This window comes from Epinephelus fuscoguttatus, linkage group LG3 (genome assembly GCF_011397635.1).
Source record: "Epinephelus fuscoguttatus linkage group LG3, E.fuscoguttatus.final_Chr_v1".
In the NCBI taxonomy this organism is placed as follows: Eukaryota; Metazoa; Chordata; class Actinopteri; order Perciformes; family Serranidae; genus Epinephelus; species Epinephelus fuscoguttatus.
Genome location: NC_064754.1, coordinates 18,352,923 through 18,372,259, shown reverse-complemented (window position 1 = coordinate 18,372,259; position 19,337 = coordinate 18,352,923). Strand labels below are relative to the sequence as shown.

Below are 19,337 nucleotides of genomic sequence, written 5' to 3'. Positions count from 1 at the left end.
GAGGCCCCGGGATAGACCCAGAACACGCTGGAGAAATAACATATCTTGTCTGCCCTGGGAACGCCTTGGGGTCCCCAGGAGGAGCTGAAAAGTGTCGCTGGGGAGAGGGATGTCTGGAGTGCTTTGCTTGGCCTGCTGCCCCTGTGACCCAGCCACGGATAAACGGATGAAAATGTGATTGATTGTATGGAGGATGTGGTTTTAACTGTCAGCACCTTAAAGGGGGTAGCGCTCTTAATTTCGTTGTGTTTTTTAAATGATACAATGACAATAAAAGGAATTCTGATTCTGAGATATCAACACATTTTACTCAGATGATATTTGTAAAAACTCATAATACTCGTAAACAGAACATTACCTGCACCAGATACTCGTTTCATCCGAGTATTCAGTTCAACTCAGTCTTTATGATTTCTTAGTTGAAATAAACTTGATGATATATTACAATTTTATTTACTTGTCAAAACCAGCGACCTGAAAAATGAAGCCAATGCAGGGGAAGTGCCGAAAGCTGCAGTTCCTTGAATGGCCACTTGAGGCTGGCTCCAGAAGCGAGTCAGTAACAGATGTCCATTTTAAAATGCCCAACTTTAAAGCAGAAATAAACACATTTACTGCCTGGTTTTGGTCTAAACCTAGAGCACAAACTTCTTGTGTTTATTTGAAAAAAACTAAAGCTAATTTCCCCATTCATGACAACTGTACGGGGGGTGGATTTTCATATAACTCATCTGTTTACATTTTGTTAAGGCTAGAAGTTATGTGTATTTAAGGGCGGGCTACTTTGAGTGGCAGTTTATAACTCAATCCTCCACAGCTCCAGCTTCTTATCCAATTATGGTCACTTCTGGCTCAGAAAATCCAAGATGGCAGCGCCCCAAATGCCAATCTCAAGGCTTCAAAACAGCAGTCCACAAACTAATGGGTGACGTCACGGTAGTTAAATCCATTATTTTATACAGTCTATGGTCCATACATGTGTTTGTCCAAAGGTGTGTGCCATTATCACAATTTACATAGCCTATGTCCCATCCCTCTCGTTTTTACAGGCTGAGTACAACTGACTATGACTTATAACTCACCTTCATGTGTAAAACTAGTGGAGTTCCCCAAAACTATTTAAAGGACAAAAAAAATTGCATTCCCCATACAAAGGCAGACTAGAAACAAACACTATCACATTTCAGTTGTAAGTGAGCAGATCAAGTGTCAGATTACACGCCCGCTTTGAATTGTGTCAACCCATTAAGTGGCCGTTCTCAGTGGCTATCTGCACTATGGACAAGGCTTAGTGTAGGGCCCTAGTCGGCTCAGTGATGCCATTTTCATAACGATGGTAGTGGTCATTTGAGGCCAGTATGTATAATATGTTTTGAAGAAATGCATGAGATTTTCAATAGGCCAGGGAGACCTTGTTAGATCGCTCCACAGAAAGCAGAAAGGCTCTAGGCTCAAAACCAATGTGCATCGCTGGTGTGATGGAAAGTGCTTTGAATGGGGAAACGGGCTGGCTCTCCCCGAGGCTACAAAACAACTAGACAGAGGAAGGAATGAGGCACAGTTGCTTGATAGAAAATATGTTTGTTTTTTTCAAAGAACTGAATTAATTTGAACAAGTAAACATTTTAAAGGATCTTCATTATATGTTTGAATCTATTTAGAAAAGAATGACTTGAAACACAGATGCTCAGATAAACACATGCAGCCAGGTATATTTTGTTTTACGATAAATCTGAGATGAACAGAAACTGTAATATCTCACACCAACAAGCCACCAGTCGCAGCTCTTTTCAGAGTGTAATAGGCACATGCACGTTATTGTCCACTGACTAAAGTGCGTCCCTGGGGTGTGTAACAGACGGGCTCGCACATCACTTATCTGTGGTCATGAAGAAAATGATGATGTCCTCACTCCCTCTTGGCCTCATCAAGAATGGGTGCTAAGCTGGTTAAACATTTGGCAAATGGCAAATTGTTCATGCATATTTTATCATCTGACGGCCCATGCGGTCTTTCAACAGATATTTCAGTCCCAATTTGTGTTTCTCATTAGGTAACTAGAAACTGCATGTCATGGTGTAGTCACATCCACAAGCTCTTGGGGTGTCCGTGGTCATTGTGGCAATAGTCTGGTAAGATGAATACACACATTCATTTTCCATGCATCTGCACCATATTAAGTGATTTCATCCATGTGATGAGAGATTTGCATCAAATCAAAGGTGATGGAAGTCAAAAAACATAACTAACTATTCCTACACAGGGTGACAACACCTCTGAAAATTAAAATGTCATTAAATATTTGCAGCTTTCTAGAGCAGTGGTTCTTAACTGGTGGATCATGGACCAAAAGTGGGTCATGGGTCCATTCTGAATGGACCATATGTGACTCTCAAACATGTCAAGTTTGTAAAAACACACTTTATTTTTAAGTACAGTGAATATCCGGCACAGAGTTTATATTTTGAAGGGCTGTTTCTTGCTGTAGAGTGAGTGAATAATGGACAGCTAAATGCAAGAATGACGCTGAATGTATTAAACTAAGGAGGAATCTGGGCCCCATGGCTGGACCAGTTGGCAGCCACTGTTCTAGAGAGCAACTGATTCATAATACACCCTAACGCCCTTAATGTGATCGTTAAAGCCTCAGTGTGTAAAAATGGTGAGTAACAGTAACATCAGCGGTCAAATTCTAGATTGCAGCGCTCACTCACTCACTCACCCCTCCCGTCGAGTAAGTGACGGTGGCCTCATAGGACAAAAGGCCTTGCGCAGACAGCAGAGATGGCATCATCCATGAGTTTTTCGAGTTTTTCAGGAGTATCTAGCGACGAGGTGAATATTTATTTAGGAATCTAAACCATGTTACGATATGTTATAGCTTACCAGTGAGATATAGGTTATCTGTGATTTATATGTTAGGAGTGTTTTATTTCTAATTGTTTTGGTAACACGAGCAAACATTAGCACAGTAATGCTAAAATAACACATTTTATGTGATAGACACGGCACAGTGCGGCAAATATAGATTGGTACGATTATAATATATGTTTCCAGAGTGTTCTTCCACAGGACACAGGGAGAGGAGGAAGAGGGAGAGGGAGAGGAGGAAGAAGAGGGAGAGGGAGAGAAGGAAGAAGAGGGAGAGGGAGAGGAGGAAGAAGAGGAAGAGGGAGAGGAGGAAGACCATGGAGATGAAGGGGGCGAGGTGGTAGAGGCGGTGCAGGAATGGCCAGGCAAAGAGGTGTGTCTCGGCTACCCAGAGGGAAGAGGAGGAGGAGAGGGCTGATATTCACTCGCGTTTTGTCCCGTCCTCGCTTATCTGATCTTTTTCTTTTATTTGGTGGCGTGGTTTCCCTCTTACGGGGCAAAACATATGTGTGGTCCTCCATTTAAAGTGCGACAGAATCATAAAAGTGCAAAGCAGGTTCACGCAGAAGCGCCCCGGATTGATCTTCACCTTAACCATCTCCAGTTACGGCAAGTTCTAGGTAAACGTGAAAGGCGAAGCGAGTATATCCCTTTCAGCCACTGTATTGAAATATGGCGACACAAGAAGGCAGCCTCCAGCAGACCGCACCCTGCCTGTGTATATATAGAGAAATCATTCTAAGCCTATGAGAAAGCTTCCATTTGTATGTGAATTGCATTACACTTTAGTAAATATATATTTATGAAAGCAATAGTTGATATTTGCTAATAAACAACCTGAAAAAATACACATTGTAACTTTAAGGTTATACTAAGAAATTAAAAACTGCAGAAAGCAATGAGTGTTTTGCAGTTCAGTTTAAAGCCATGAAGTGCACATGAAATGGTTTAACGAGCACAGGGTGGTGTCTTCAAAAACCAACAATGAACAGGTTATATTTGAAGGACAGCAGTGGAAAATACTTGGCACTTAGATTTAAAAAGAGCAGAAGATGCACTGAATCACCAAAAGCAATGAAAACCAGTTCGGATTTATAAATCAAGGTTTACCACATTGAGTTTCTGAATGAAAAACAGACAATAGGGAACAGAAATAGCTTTGTACCCACAGCAACTGTAATGCTGAATAGTAAGGCCACAAGGTGAACAATCTTGTTCATATTAACTTTAGTTGGATCCATGGAGATGTTGAAGCACTTTTCTATGTTTATTTATATTTTGATATGATTGTATTGTTTTTCTATTGTGTGATCGATTTGACTGTCATGATGTCTGTTGCGTGGCTGTGATTTTATACTGGGATTGCTGAGTTCCTGTCTGCACAACAAATTTACCTTCGGGTACTAATAAAGAAACCTTGAACCTTGAAAAACACTGAGTTTCAAGGTTCATTCTTGACTTGTGAAAGAGAAGTTGTCAAAGCAGTCACATCTCAAAGTCCACTGAGTTCCTGTTCTAGAGCTTTTTATCATACTACATGACCTTCTTGAGCTGATGGAGTTTGCCCTGGCGTCACGGATATGTAAGTGTTCGCAACTTTGAAACAAACTCCATCTGCTAAGATCTTGCTTCAGCACAACTAAATGTCAAATGCCAAGGTAAAAAATGAACCTCCATGCTCAAATTTCAGATGTGACCTTGAGTTCATTTTGTTCCTTTTACTCTACAATTGGCTGATGATTGTCTGACTTTCAGGGCTGCTGCTGGCCATTTGGGTGACCAAAGCACAATCACTTTGTTGTGCATTATATGACACCTTCTGACCGAGTTCTGAATGCAGGTATGTTTTAATGAGCTTAAGTTTCAAAAAACTTTGCTCAGCAGAGTCAACTGACAGAATGAATAACTCTAATAAAAACCTATAAGAGAGAGCGCAGTACTGCAGCTGCACGTCACTGAAACCATCAGCAGTGCAGCTCAAACCATGTTGTGTTTAAAAGGGGCCTTAACAAGGAGAGTTAACGAAATACGTATAATTATGATTGATAACAGTGGCATAAGGTAGTTATAATGGGCCTAAGTGCACGTTATCATGCACATATGGTCTCATCACATGATCAGAGACTTCACATTAGATAATGTCAGCATACATATTACCCAGCAATCGTCATTGTATATCTGTATATATTAATTTAATTTATATATATATATAAATATGTATATATATACATATATATATATATACACATATATACATATAGATATAGATATATATATATATATATATATATATAATTGTTGATTGAAAGTTATAGAATAGTTGATTTTATAGAATAAGCATATTATTTTGCTACAGATGCTATTGATTGTTCACAAATAAGGAAAAATCAACATGACAGAGATGTGTTTGCCTTTTTCAAGGGCATACACAGCAAACTGCACTGTATTTAACTGAATGAGAGATCTTATTTCTCAAGGTGGCAATCACTCACAAGGGCCCATTCTTCCATCCAACACATTGTTAGAGGGCCCACTCTCTCTATGGGCCCCCAACCTCATGGGCCCCAGTGCAACCACACTGCCTGCACTGTCTATATTTACGCTCCTGATTGATAATGATCACATTGGGCTGTTTTGGTGCCCCTTCTGGCACAGGTGTCCTACACACAGTGAATGCTTGTTGTGTGCACTTTATCGTTTTTACTTGTATATTTCTGACTTGACTCTGAGTGTTTTTTGCACAGGAATTCCTATGTGCCCACACTGTGTGCAGGTGTACAAACAGCAAATCAAGTTATCTTATGTTATGTAAAAAGGATAAAACTGGATCATGAACAAGTCTGTGTAGATCTCAAAGGTCAACGTCTTTCCAAAGCTATATCTAGTTTATGTAATCATGAAGACACTTCACCACCACCACCACCACAGGAAGAGTCAACTCCTGCATGTTTTCATTGCTGTTTGTACACTTCAGTCTGGTTAAAATGAATGACTAGATGGTAACAGTACCAGCCCATCAAGCAGGCCCCCCAAAATAGGCATTTAATGCATTTGAAGAAGTTGCTTAATGCTCTTCTACAGGGTTAAATACATGCGGTTTCTTGCAGGAAAAATATGCATTAATATGTAACTGAACATGCTCCTGCAACAAGGACACTGAATTCTCTTGCCCTCACATTCATCTTCACATTGCAAAGTTTTGTCATGAGGACTTCCTGGTTAGGAGCCAATAGCATTACAAGCAGAAGGTAACATGAGGTGCTCCTTTCCTTCTGATCTCCGACGTTTAGTGTGTGGGACCTGCACAGAGGGTGAGTTTACAGATATAAAGTTTTTCTGGTCTTGACTTGACTTGACTTTACAGTCTATGAATATTAAAGATACACATTGCGCAGTGGAGGTTACAGTCTGTGCGGATACAAGCTGCTTTTTCCGTGCAGGAGTAATGAGGTGTAGAGTTGGTGAAGCACGTTACAGGAGACGTGTTATACAACGATCTGATTCAAAGAAATAAGTGCCGGCATGCATAGAAAGTGTCATTCATAATATCTCGGATCGGGCAGACTTGTACAGCAGCAGAGAAAATGCGCTCATGCTGTCTGTGGGCAAACAGCAATAGCAGCTCACTGCAACACGTGTGCAACACTTTACATCAAAACATAGTCCAGAATCAATATATTAATGCGATCAAGCCTGCAGTCATTCGCAGTAAAACCACCTCTAATAAGGGTTGTGACGTTTATACAGTCATGAATCCGCATAGAAATCACAGACGCTCCTTATAACAAAACTTGCCTGAGAATTGTCACGTTTTTAAGTTTTCTTCAGTATTAAAATAATCATGTGATAGATGTACGTACATTTAGGACTACATAATAAAGAGGAAATCCTAATAGTTAATTCGGCATATTTTTAATGGTACTAAATTGCCTATATGGGGTTGTTTCCATTATGTCTGAGAGGGTGCATACACTGCTGCAAACCCCTGGACCACAGTGACTTTAAGAGTTACTTCTGCACTGTTTGAAAGGCCATGGTGAAGCACATTATGAATACAGATGAAGACTGGCCTATGTATGGGTTTCAAAATGAAGTTTACAGTAATATCATTTCTTTCTTGAATCCCATTATGTATTAATGCCGTTAATTGCAATCAAGGTCATCAGTAGGTCAATTAGGAATGTTACACTGCAGCTGCCAGTCATACCTGCATCATTCATGCCTTAATTCAGACTGAAAACTTGGCTTTACAGATAAATATTACACAAACTAGCATGCGTACATGCAGTCATTTACTCCATTATGAGAGAGATTGTTTTACCCAGTGGTTTTCAAACTTTTTATGCCCCAAGACACCCCTGAGGGCAAGTCAGAATCTCAAGGCACACCTGTATTTATATCTGTGCACAACAGACCCTATAACATGTTACAGTATATAGTGGTAATATCAAGCAGTAATTTACAACCAACTATTACTTGTGAAATATTTATTATCGAAATGATTCAAGAATTCACTTTAAACTTTTTTAAAAATTACATCAAAGCACCAGTAACACATCCATTTACACATGAAATGATGTGTTACACACTTATAATTCCCTTTGTGTGATTGGCAACAACTAGGTTCCCTGCGAAGGTTTTTTTTTTTTTAATCAAATTAAGGTAGAGTTTGTGTCTTTATTAGGAAATGGGTGTGCACAATGTACTGATTAAAATAAAAAATTTAAATTCATTCATATCTTTTTGTATAGACCCAGTTGAATATTGCAATAATAATGTTAGGCTCACCTGGATTTGCATCACGGCACACCAGTGTGCCACAGCACACCATTTGAGAACCACTTGTTGAACCTGTTACATAGGCACTTGTTGGTATTAATAAATGTACACATGATTACCACATTTTGTTTGAATGTGAAAAAGAAATATTATTGAGAACAGGAAGAAATACCTGCCAAAATACTTTGCTCAAACTTATATTACTGTTGCTGACAGACAAACCAAGGACAACTTGTCCACCAGGTGTTTTGTGAGTAATGTTATGCCCCTCTTAAAATGTCTCAGTGTGTGCTGAAAATCTATTCTGGGTGCTCACCTGTCTTGTTCTATGTTCATACTCCATACTGAGATCTGTGGTCCAGAGTCAATAAAGTTATTCATTCATTTTCTGTAACCGCTTATCCTGTTAAGGGTCGTAGGGGGGGCTGGGGCTTATCCCAGCTGACACTGGATGAGAGGCGGGTACACCCTGGACAGGTTGCCAGACTATCACAGGGCTAAATAAATTTAAATCAAATTTAAAATCAAAATAGTGATGGGTCTTGACACACAGAATAAACTGTGTTGCCTCACATCTTCTGTTCTTACCTGCAGTGGAACACACCGCATATGTCTTCACCTGCCTGAGAGGCTATAATAACTATGATGTCGTCTGTATTTTTATTTAAGGGAACATTGCACAGGAGCTGAACATAACATGTCACACCACTGGGTGTGAGATTAAACTATTTGCAATGCCAGGAATACGAAATGAGAATATGTCTTAAGAAATAAGGCAAGAAAAGTTTAGCTTTTCATTTACATCTCATTGTAAGCCCTCTGTCTTTTGCTTGTTGAGGGAGAAGAGTAAAAGGCAAACTGCACTGAAATGTGCGAAGTCCCGACTGGTGAAACAGCCAGCTGTCTCTCACTAACTTCCTCCAAATGACAGCTGGTGAGGGCTGACTGCAGCAAACTGTGCCAGACAGACTGCGAAAGGGACACGCAACCGCTGGCTCATAGCTACACACAGGCCACTGTTGGTTTTGTGACGGCACTAATGAAAATGAAACAACTTTGGATGTGTTACTTTGAAATTGTGAGGTAGTTTCCCCCCTGTGGCGATGCTGTAGCTTCAACAAGGCCCACGTTTGAGATAGTGCACACCTGTGATGGTAATAAGGTGCACACCTGTGATGGTAATAAGTGCAAATGGTTGTTCAGTGTAAGTTGTTGAAGGTGAGACGTTCAGGGGGAAATGTTGGAAGTTGTATGCAACCACTGTGCCATTTTTTAAGAGGGGTTCTGTACTGTACTGTACTGTACTGTACTGTGGCTAAATATTATTAGAATAATAAAGTGATTAGCCTGTCCCTGGAGATGTAAGATTAATGACACATTTCCTTTTAAGTCCTGTTTCTGCAGGCTCGATGTCATCGTGAGTGATATGGTAATAAAAATGACATGCATATTTATGGCCCGAGGACTTTGTAGCTATCAGTACTATAAGTACACAGTGATAATGGACTGCAGCCCACTAAATTCAGATTAATAAAATCTCTGCTATAGGTTTCATAATGCGCAACGCATGGGTGATATGATACGATTTCTCTCTGAAGCTGTCAGTCCTCGAGTGCAGCAGACCATATAGACAGACATTACACCAGATATTTAACGTCAATTGGACATTTACCATTTGTTACGCAAGCTCTCAGCTGGAATTATCTTTCATTAACACATTTGAAATATCTAATGAACGCTCAGCAGGATATTTGTCTTTATGAAAAAAGAGAGCCTCTATCATCAAAATGAACCTGTGGTGTTGTAATATACCTTGTTTGTTGTGTGTTTGTTTTGATCACAGCAGCAGAGAAAGGTGCACTATGGGCCGCCTTGACGGGAAGGTGATTGTGTTGTCTGCCGCCGCACAGGGGATTGGACGTGCTGCAGCAATAGTAATGAGCTCTAATAAGAACTTCTCACTGATACATTTCCAGCCAAATCACAGAGAAAAATTGCTTGTGGTGTCCAGGCAGTGTGTATTTTGACTTCATTACATATTTCAGCAAGCTTCTTTGTCATGCAAATGGAAGCTTTGAATGCTGCTGACACCCAGCCATGATTTATATTTCTGTAAAAGCCATTTGAAAGGATACAAGTGTAGCTCTGCAACAATAACAGTGATCCAAAACATGTTTTCTTCCACAATACTGTGCTACAGAAACAACACCATGTGCATATATATTTAGTTGCCTGCTTAAGCACTAGTTTTACCCCATTTTTATACCAAATAAGAGGAAAAGCTGAATTCCGCAAAGAAATATAAAAGCTGTAATTATGAAATAAAAATTTAAATCAATGCCTTGTGTCAGAGAAACAACTGTTTTCCTCTTCTATAAAGATTATAGACTTCCTCGTGTGTGTGTACTATCACTCCACATGTGCTGTAAATAACTGCTGTAATAGTGGCTCTTGAACTGACGCAAACACACGTTAAAGGCGGAACAATCCTCTGGTGATATTCTCGCCAAAGAGCCAGCAAAACACTTGAAAATCTCACACACATACGTCCGTGTCAAGAGTGTATCATCATCACATGCCATTCCCTTCAAGTGATGTCTTAAGAGTGTAACACCATGCCGGCAGGGCTTCGTGTTCTGTGTAGTGTGCAGATATTCAAATACAAAGAGGTCTATTTACGTCCTGGATCATTAGGTTCAAATCACTTAGTATTAAAAGTTACATACGGTGTGAGGGGGCCATTGAGCTTTTTCCATTTCGGCTTTAAAAGGCTGACGTGATTTGCTCCGTGTTTAATGATGCAGTCACTCCATCAGCCATCAGCTGACCTGAGGTGGAGTGAGTTTCAAGGTGGAGGGATTAAGGGTAGAAATTCTGTCCTCTTGTCTATAGATATGTGGGATTGAGATGTTGGTGTCAGCGCTGTGACCTGAATTAAAGTCAGAGGAAGTGACAGTGTGTACTCTGTAGAAACACTTACCTGCCTGTCACTGTTCCCGAGCCTTCAGGTTTTTTTATAATCATATGCTTACTCAACAAAATATTCATTATTAATTGTCTGAATCCCTGGATCCTAACAAAATATTTGAACTTCTTCTAAAGGAAATACTGTGCTGCAAGTTTATACCATAATTATTCTTTTAAACTTTATATAACAAGACAAAAACCAATTAAAGGTCCAGTGTGTGAGATTTAGGGGGATTTAGTGGCATCTAGCAGAGAAGACTGCAGATTGCAACAAGCGGAAACTTCTCCAGGTTAGAATTCCCCCAGCTTTCATCGTTCAGGAGGTTTTTACCGGAAGCCGAATTATCCGCAGAGGTCTCTCACTCTTTAAAACAAACAGACCAGGTGATTTAAACCAGTAGAAACACTGAAGAAAGCAATTTCACGTTACAAATCAGTGTTTCTCCGACGCTGTTTGGCATGTCAGAGATAGGCCAGAAGCCCAGCACCTGCTGAAGTATACTCAATACTCAATATACTGCAGACGTCTCTTCCTCTTTAAAACACACGGACTCTGTGATTGAATCATTTGCACCATGTGTGCATCAATGTATGATTCGGTGCTGATGGAGGTGAAGTGCCGATTTCAGATGGGCTGTGCAGATCAATGGGGCGCTTGTGGATTCTCATCTGGAAGCAATTCCAGGGTTGGATCCTTCACCACAGGGAGTTTTTATGGTGGTGATGCGCAGAGTCTTGGTAGGCATGTGGACGGGTCCCTTCACCTTCAGGTTGTTTTCTTTAGCCCCACTGATGAAGTCTGCGCAGACTTTCTCCAGAGATTTGACACTGCGGCTTGTGAGGGTGAATGGTGACCTCAGTCTCAACAGATGTCTCGCCAGTATCCTTGAAAGCCATTTTGATTATTCCTGACCGACTTATTCGGAAGCGAACAGTGATGAGCCGCTCTTGTTGCATGAAGGGCTGCTAACTACAGTGGCTGATGCAAAAACACAAATGCCCCAATCTAGAGACGGTGTTTTGTTTGTCCATTTTGGGCTACTGTACAAACATGGCAGTGCAACATGATGATCTCTGCAGACCCTCTCCCTATGTAGATGTAAACAGCTCATTTTAAGCTAACAAATACAGCAGTTCTCATTTTCAGGTGATTAAGCCAGGAGCCGCGAAACGAGCTAAAATCGTAACGGGGGCAAATGCGTCCCGTATAAGTTTGCGCATTAAAAGTGCTTTTTTTCGCCACTGACCGGTTCAGATCGCCAGTGTTATCTCTGTAAATAGCATAGTAAACGTTTTAGAACGAGTTGTACCTATGAATCATACGCACACATATACATGGGGAAATAGGGCCCAGGTTGAAAAATACCAAAGTTATCTTTTAATAATATTTTCACTGCTTTACGTCACCATCAGACAGCAATTTCTGACAGGGAACTGAATATCGCTCTCTCTTAAGCCTGACGCCACTGAGAAAAAAAGTGATTTAACATTGCTGAACACAGGAGCTGCTGGTCTACTGCTGCCTCGATCGGTTATTTTGTTTGTGTTATTGTGACTTTGGTGTTGAAAGGGTTAGTTTGGATTTACAAAAGTCATAACACAAACTAACTAACTGAGGGAGTGGTAAAGCAGCAGTTCCCTTGTTAAGCGAGCCAAAATTACTGTTTTTGTCAATGGAATCTGGTGGATTTGAAGAGAGCATAAATGTGTAACTGTAGACATTAACGGCTTCCTTGTCGGCTGCCTCATGGGAAGGTTAAGCAGTAAAAATACTCTCAATATAACACAGGTGGGACATTTTTTAGGTGGCTAAAATACGTTTTGCTGCTGCCCCCCATCCAGAGCAGTACGTTACTTCGCTTCAGTACTTCTGCTGCTTCTCCAAACTGGGGGCGTGCTGACTGACATTTACCGTATGTAATACACTGGCTACGGAGAAGTACCCCATAAAACCCTACTTCCAAAAATCAGAACTATCCCTTTAAAATATTCCAGAGCTGCATCCTACACAAAGCAAGTGAAAACCGTCCAACTGGGTTGTATAATGATATGTGCAGACGCTGTGAAACCACTCAGCACTGACTCTTTGTTTTTTTCAACTGTGTAGGCATTTGCAAAGGAGGGAGCTCAAGTCACAGCAACAGACATCAATGGAGAGAAGCTGAAAGAGCTGGATGGTATTCCAGGTAAGATTCATTTCTGCTGGTGTGACGCTGCCATCTGCTGGGTAACTAGTGTGATGCACTAGTGATGTGATGCAGGGAACTACTAAACTGGAACTAAACCATGCTGTTCCCATCATATCGTACTCTATATAATATAATAATAATACTTCATAATGTTAATAAAAGTAGTCTACTATACTGTACTGTACTGTCATTCTGTTTTTGTGGTTAAAACACACTGCATGCCATGAAATTCTCTTATTATTGTTTTATTTTTTACCAGAGTATCTTCAATATATGTACTTTTTAACAAGCTTTTTAGTTTTTTAATGTAGCTGATTTGTTAGCTTTATATTAGCATTTCTGTGACAATTTCAAAATGTCTGCAGGATAACTGACATGGTAAACGACAAACATACAGTCACAATATTTAATTTGCTGTGTTTGTAAGCAGTCAGCCATACATTTGTGAGCAGGCTTATTGTGGAATATTGCCCCAGTTGCACCAGGTTTGAATAAATAGGTGGTGATGGACACTCTTGGCTCTCTGTACACTTTCTATCAGGTTGCTCACAAGCGAAGCTCTTCCCCTCTAACAGCTTTCTGTAGAGCTGTTGAGTGGCCAGCAGGAGAAGGTAGAGGTTGTACAGGGTAGCAGCCAGGTGTGAATGTGTGTAATTGTGCAGATGTGCTGTCAGAACAGAGGGTGATTTTATCTGTAGTAGCTCACTTGCTTTGTTCATTTATTTTAGGGAACTGACTGCCTCATTTTAAAAATAGTATCTCCTGCAATCTCCTTTTAGAACATTATTAAAATAAGTGGGATTTTTTCTGCACAACCACAGCTCTCCTTTTCTCTTAACTGACAGGGATCAAGACCAAGGTCGTGGATGTAACCAAGAAGGACCAAGTGGAAGCCCTGGCCAAGGAACATGACCATGTAGATGTGCTGTTTAATGTTGCTGGGTATGTTTTCCCTCTTTACTCTATACAAGAGCAGAATATTGATAGGTTGTACTCGGAGTATTTAAGGTCCAGCGTTTAGGAAGATGCAAAAACGCAAATGGCCCTATCTGTAGCCAGCGTAGAGCAGCACAGTGGCTTATGTGGAAGAGGATCCTCTTTGTATGTAGATATAACGATCAACGAAAAACTCAATGAAAACATAGTTATAAATATTTTATTCCATTTCTGCCAATAGATTCTCCTAAACCCTACAAACTGGACTTTTAGGTATAATATTCTCTTTATTTTATTGTCAGGAGATGTCATAAAATCAATGAGCTACTGCTGAACTGCTGCACTGGGTGACATGTTCCTTTATTACCTGTTAAAATAGGCAATGTATTTTATTTTAGTCAGTTCCCACATGCACCATGCACTTGTCTGAAATGTTCATTAGCACACCAAATCCACAAACAAGTACAGCCCACAACAAATGCACTATGTACTCCTGTTTTAGTAATATTTGCTATATACTGCAATGCCCATATGTTTTAGAAAATGACGCTTCATATTCATTAACAGTTTTTAAAGATTTACATTTCCAGTGGAACAGACTGAAAGTATCAAGAGACCGACACATTCTTGGTTTTGTCTTTCCATTAGACTGTTATCAGTGACAAATTCACAGATCATCATCAGCCTTTTCTTTGACATGCATTAATGCATAGTTGTTCTACTTGTTTTGCCAGCAAGCTGTCTCCACATTAAGCGTGTTTATCCATCCCCTGCTTAACTTCATTTCCAAAATCCCTATACCTCAAGGTTTAACCTCTACTTGACCTTTTGCCAATCTCCTTAACAAAGGTCTCCAAATTGACACCTTTTAAGGCTCAGTAAAATGTTGAGGGGGTTAATGCAGCATTTGGACCCGCGTCTATTTTCAGTTCAAAGGAACGGTTTTACCTTAAACTCAAAAATGCATATTTTTCCTCTTACCTGCAGTGATATTTATCAGTCAAGAGTGTTTTGGTGTGAGTTACTAAGTTCTTGAAATATTGGCCATAGAGATGTCTGCCTTCTCTTGAATATAATGGAACTAGATGGCACTCAGCCTGTGGTGCTCAAAATGCCAAAAATATACATTTGGAAAACTCCGCAGCAATGTCTCTTGCAGAAATCATGACCCTGTTATTCAAGATAATTCACAGACCTTGTTGTGAGCAGTTTCATGTAGGAACTATTTTATTTGTACCAAACTACAGCCACCAACTGTATCACTGCGCAGAAGGGAGCGTGCATCTACTGTTTTCTCACCTAGAACCATTGAGCTAGCTAACGTCCATATCCATGAGTAGACGCACACATCCTTCTGCGCAGTGATACAGTTGGTGGGTGTAGAAACAAAATAGTTCCTACATGAAACTGCTCACAACAAAGTCTGCGGATTATCTTGAGTAACCAGGTCATGATTTCTGCAAAGAGACATTGATGTTGAGTTTTTCAAACGTATTTTTGTGCGCTTTGGGCACCACAAACTGAGCGCTATCTAGTTCCATTATATTAGAGAGAAAGCAGACATCTCTACGGTCGATATCTCCAATACTCTGCAACTCACACCAAAATAATCTAGATTATGAAAAAGCACTACGGGTAAGCATTTTTGATTTGGGGGTGAACTGTCCCTTTAATAATGCTTGTGTCATATTAACTCTGATGCTCTTCTGTTTTGATCATGCTTGACATATGAGGTCTTTTACTTCTTAGCTAAAGCTGATGATTACATTTGATACCATCCTTTGTAATATCTGAGTTCACATGTCCTCTACTGTACACAGGTTTGTGCACCACGGCTCCATCCTGAACTGTGAAGAGGCCGACTGGGACTTCACAATGAACGTGAACGTCCGGAGCATGTACCTCATGTGCAAGGCTTTCCTCCCTAAGGTGACCTTTGCCCACTTTACCGAATGCTTAACACTGCTCATCCTGTTGTTGAGAGAATGAAATAAGTGCTGCTGTAAATTGAGTGACATATGCTTTTCTTTTGTTCTCATCCTTTGTCTGCTGGGATTAGCTGTATTACTCTGAGCCTGTGGCATGATGGGCGGCGACTGACCAATCACTAATCCAGCTTTAGCCACAAACTAACCAAACTGTCTCGGATCATAGCACATTTCCCAATTATTTGTTACATAAAAATGACCGTTGCATAATTTTATGTTTCATTTTATCTATTCTGTTTATATGCCACCTTCCTCATTTTTTGTCTCCTTAGATGTTGGCAAAGAAGTCAGGAAACATTATTAACATGGCATCTGTTGCATCAAGCATAAAAGGTGAATAAACGTCTGCAGATCCTTTCACTGTATAAGACTGTAGAACAACTATTATGCCCAATTAAAGGGACATTAAGTTGTCGAAGTATGACCATGTTCATTGTAATCCTCTTAGCTCAGATAATTGCTCTGCGTGTGTTTCCTCTACACAGGTACTGTGAACCGATGTGTCTACAGCACCTCCAAGGCTGCAGTGATTGGGCTCACCAAATCTATAGCAGCTGATTTCATCGAGCAAGGCATTCGCTGTAACTGTGTTTGTCCTGGTAAGTTTAGAACAACCTGAAAAATAAAACTTGCTTTGACTCTTCCTCAAGTATTCCTCAGCATTTTAACAGATATAGACTGGATGTCCTTGACAACAAAATGAACTGATGTTATAGAAAAAATCTTCTTTTGTTTGAGGACACTGTGTATTTCAAAGATATACAAGCCTTGGGTTTGTCCCCTATCAAAGCCAGTCTAAATAATTGCAAACACATTTGTACAATGTCGAGACCTGAAGTGAACCTTGTCACACCTACACTCAAAGAAATTATTTGGTCTACTGTCAGGTGTATGTATTTCAATTACATATAAGATTCACACTCAAGTGATTGTAACATAAAACAAAAAAGTACCATTTATGCTATTAAATCAAATAAAACTGAGATGAATAGACTATAAGAATTTATGTAACTATAGCTCATAGGATTTACCTAATTTACTTTAATAAAGCTTTTGTAACTAATTACTATTGATAAATTCTATGTATTTATTCAAATATAAACCCCCACTTTATTGATAACTCCATCTGAAGTAAGTCACATCTACTTATACATTTTTTTTTTAATTTTATTATTATTATTATTATTATTATTATTATTATTATTACATCTTGTAGCTGATCACAACAGGATAGGCCCTGATTAGGCCTTTATCTTCTGCAACTGCCTGTTCTGGTGGTAAGGTTCTGTATGTATGTAGATATCTGTATATGTGTGTATACTTGTGCATTTGTATGCTTTTTTTCTTCTGTGATGCTATATAGCTGTTTATATGTTGTTAAAAAAAAAGCAATACAAATATGTAAAAAAAAAAAAATTTATATATATGTTAATCAGCATATTTAAGATACACAGAATTTATTAACAGTAAATACATAAACTTTGTGAGAATAAATTAGGCAAATTATTTGAGCTATTGTTAACTTAATTTTTATTTTATTTTATTTTATTACATAAATAGTACTATCTGTTTTTTTGGAAAATTGATTTGCCTCAGTTTGATGGAAATTTAATGTAATTTAAATACCTGACAAATGACCAAATTATTTCTTTGAGTGTATTATTTGGTCAGTAAAATTATGTTAAAAGAATTTGTTAATCAACACATTTGAAATACACAGAATTTATTAACAGTAATTACATAAACTTTGTTAGAATAAATTAGACAGGTTATTTGAGCTATAGTTAATTTATTTAATTTTATTTTATTTTATGTTATTACATAAATGGTACTTTCTGATTTTTGGTAAATTAACTTCCCTCAGTGGAAATTTGGAAATTTAATGTAATTTAAATACGTAAACTTGAAAAATTACCAAATTATTTCTTTGAGTGTATTATTTGGTCTGTGAAATATTGTTAAAAAAAAAAAAAGGTTAATCAAAATATTTCAAATACTCTAAATTTATTAACAGTAATTACATAAACTTTGTTAGAATAAATCAGGCAAATTATTTGAGCTATAGTTATTTTATTTTATTTCATTTTATTACATAAATGGTACTTTCTGGTTTTTGGTAAATTAATTTCCCTCCGTTTGATGGAAATCTAATGTACTTGAAATAAGTAAAACTGACAAGTGACCAAATTATTCCTTTGAATGAATTATTTGGTCAGTAAAATTATGTTGAAAAAAATTGTTTGAAATACACAGAAATTATAACTTTATTAGAATAAATAAATTACTATAAATAAATAACTTATTTTATTTTGTTGTAATGTAATTGAAATACATAAACCTGACAAATGAGACAGTTATTTCTTTGAGTGTAATATTTGTCCAGTAAAAAAAAATTTAAATTAAGCAAATGATTTTTATATTTCTTTATTCAACATTTTTGTTATGATAAAGGTTTTAAAAGAAAGTCATGGTTGCTTCTTTACATTTCCTCAGGCACTGTTGACACTCCATCACTGAGGGGTAGGATCCAGGCCCAACCTGACCCAGAACAGGTACGATAGGCTCTGATTTACCCTGTCATTTTCTCCAGTCTTAATCTGACAGTAATGCCTGCATGAGTCACTGAACAAGTACATCTTATCTCAGTTTCCACAAAAAGAAATCCTGGGTATTAGAGATAATGAATGCTACAAGTGTAACTCTTTCCCTCCTAAACTCCACAGGCTTATAAGGATTTCATGGCACGACAGAAAACTGGCAGAATGTGCACAGCCGAAGAGGTGGCGTACCTGTGCGTATACCTGGCCTCAGATGAGGTGAGTGCTTGCAGACGGTAGGCCCATGTCATACAGACACTGGGGCAGAGTTTGCAGGGCTTTAGCTGCTGTTGAAAACACATAGGTCCTGGTACTTTGTGATTGTTCTAGACATTTGAAGGGCTTTCAAATCAAGTCAACATTAAAAACTATTTTGTATTTTTTAGACTTATTATACTTCAAATTAACCACTTTTAGACCTTTAAAATATACTATTTTATAAAGAATTCACCAGAATTGTATTCCTGGCAATGTGGAGAATGCTCCTCATGACAGGAAATAAAATTTACAGACATTGTCTTTGAACATTTTTAAGTTTTCACAGTTTAAAACTAAAGATTTGGTGTCTTGTGAAGTTTTTGTTAGAAGGGAGAGCTATTTGTGACCTCAGTATTTCCTACATCCTGGTTTTGTGTCAGGGTGTATGCATGCTTACCCCAAAGTAACTTTAACATTCTATCGTCACAAATGCAGACAAAGTTGTTGGTTCTTAATTAGTGGTGAAATAATCCCCCAGTGATGTGATGTGTCTTGGCCCCTTTGCAGTCTGCCTATGTGACAGGCACGGAGCACATCATGGATGGAGGATGGTCACTGTGAGGAAGCTGCTGCAAGCTCATCCTGACAGTGGTGGAGACTTCTATAATAAAGTGCACAACATTTGATTTGATCATGTTTTGATTTTGCATATCATGTTTACTGATTCTGTGGGAGACATTACCCATTTTCCAACTTAAATGTATGCTGCAAATGTGTGCAAATAAATTGTATCACAGCTAGTGTGCAGGTGT

General features: G+C 38.8%; 1 protein-coding gene across 2 annotated transcripts; it reads left to right on the top strand.

The window, feature by feature from the left end:
* The first annotated feature begins 6,068 nt into the window (after positions 1-6,068).
* On the top strand, positions 6,069-19,326 carry bdh2 (3-hydroxybutyrate dehydrogenase, type 2). Of its 2 annotated transcripts, none has more exons than XM_049571219.1 (10): positions 6,069-6,182; positions 9,494-9,584; positions 12,725-12,803; positions 13,652-13,748; positions 15,563-15,671; positions 16,003-16,063; positions 16,216-16,329; positions 18,224-18,282; positions 18,454-18,546; positions 19,093-19,326. In XM_049571219.1, exons 2-10 carry the CDS (start codon positions 9,513-9,515, stop codon positions 19,144-19,146), a joined length of 738 nt encoding a protein of 245 aa, XP_049427176.1. In that variant the 5' UTR covers positions 6,069-6,182; positions 9,494-9,512; the 3' UTR covers positions 19,147-19,326. The 2 variants fall into 2 exon arrangements, with proteins under 2 accessions (XP_049427176.1, XP_049427177.1); XM_049571220.1 differs by having other exon boundaries at positions 6,118-6,182; positions 9,497-9,584.
* Positions 19,327-19,337: the final 11 nt, after the last annotated feature.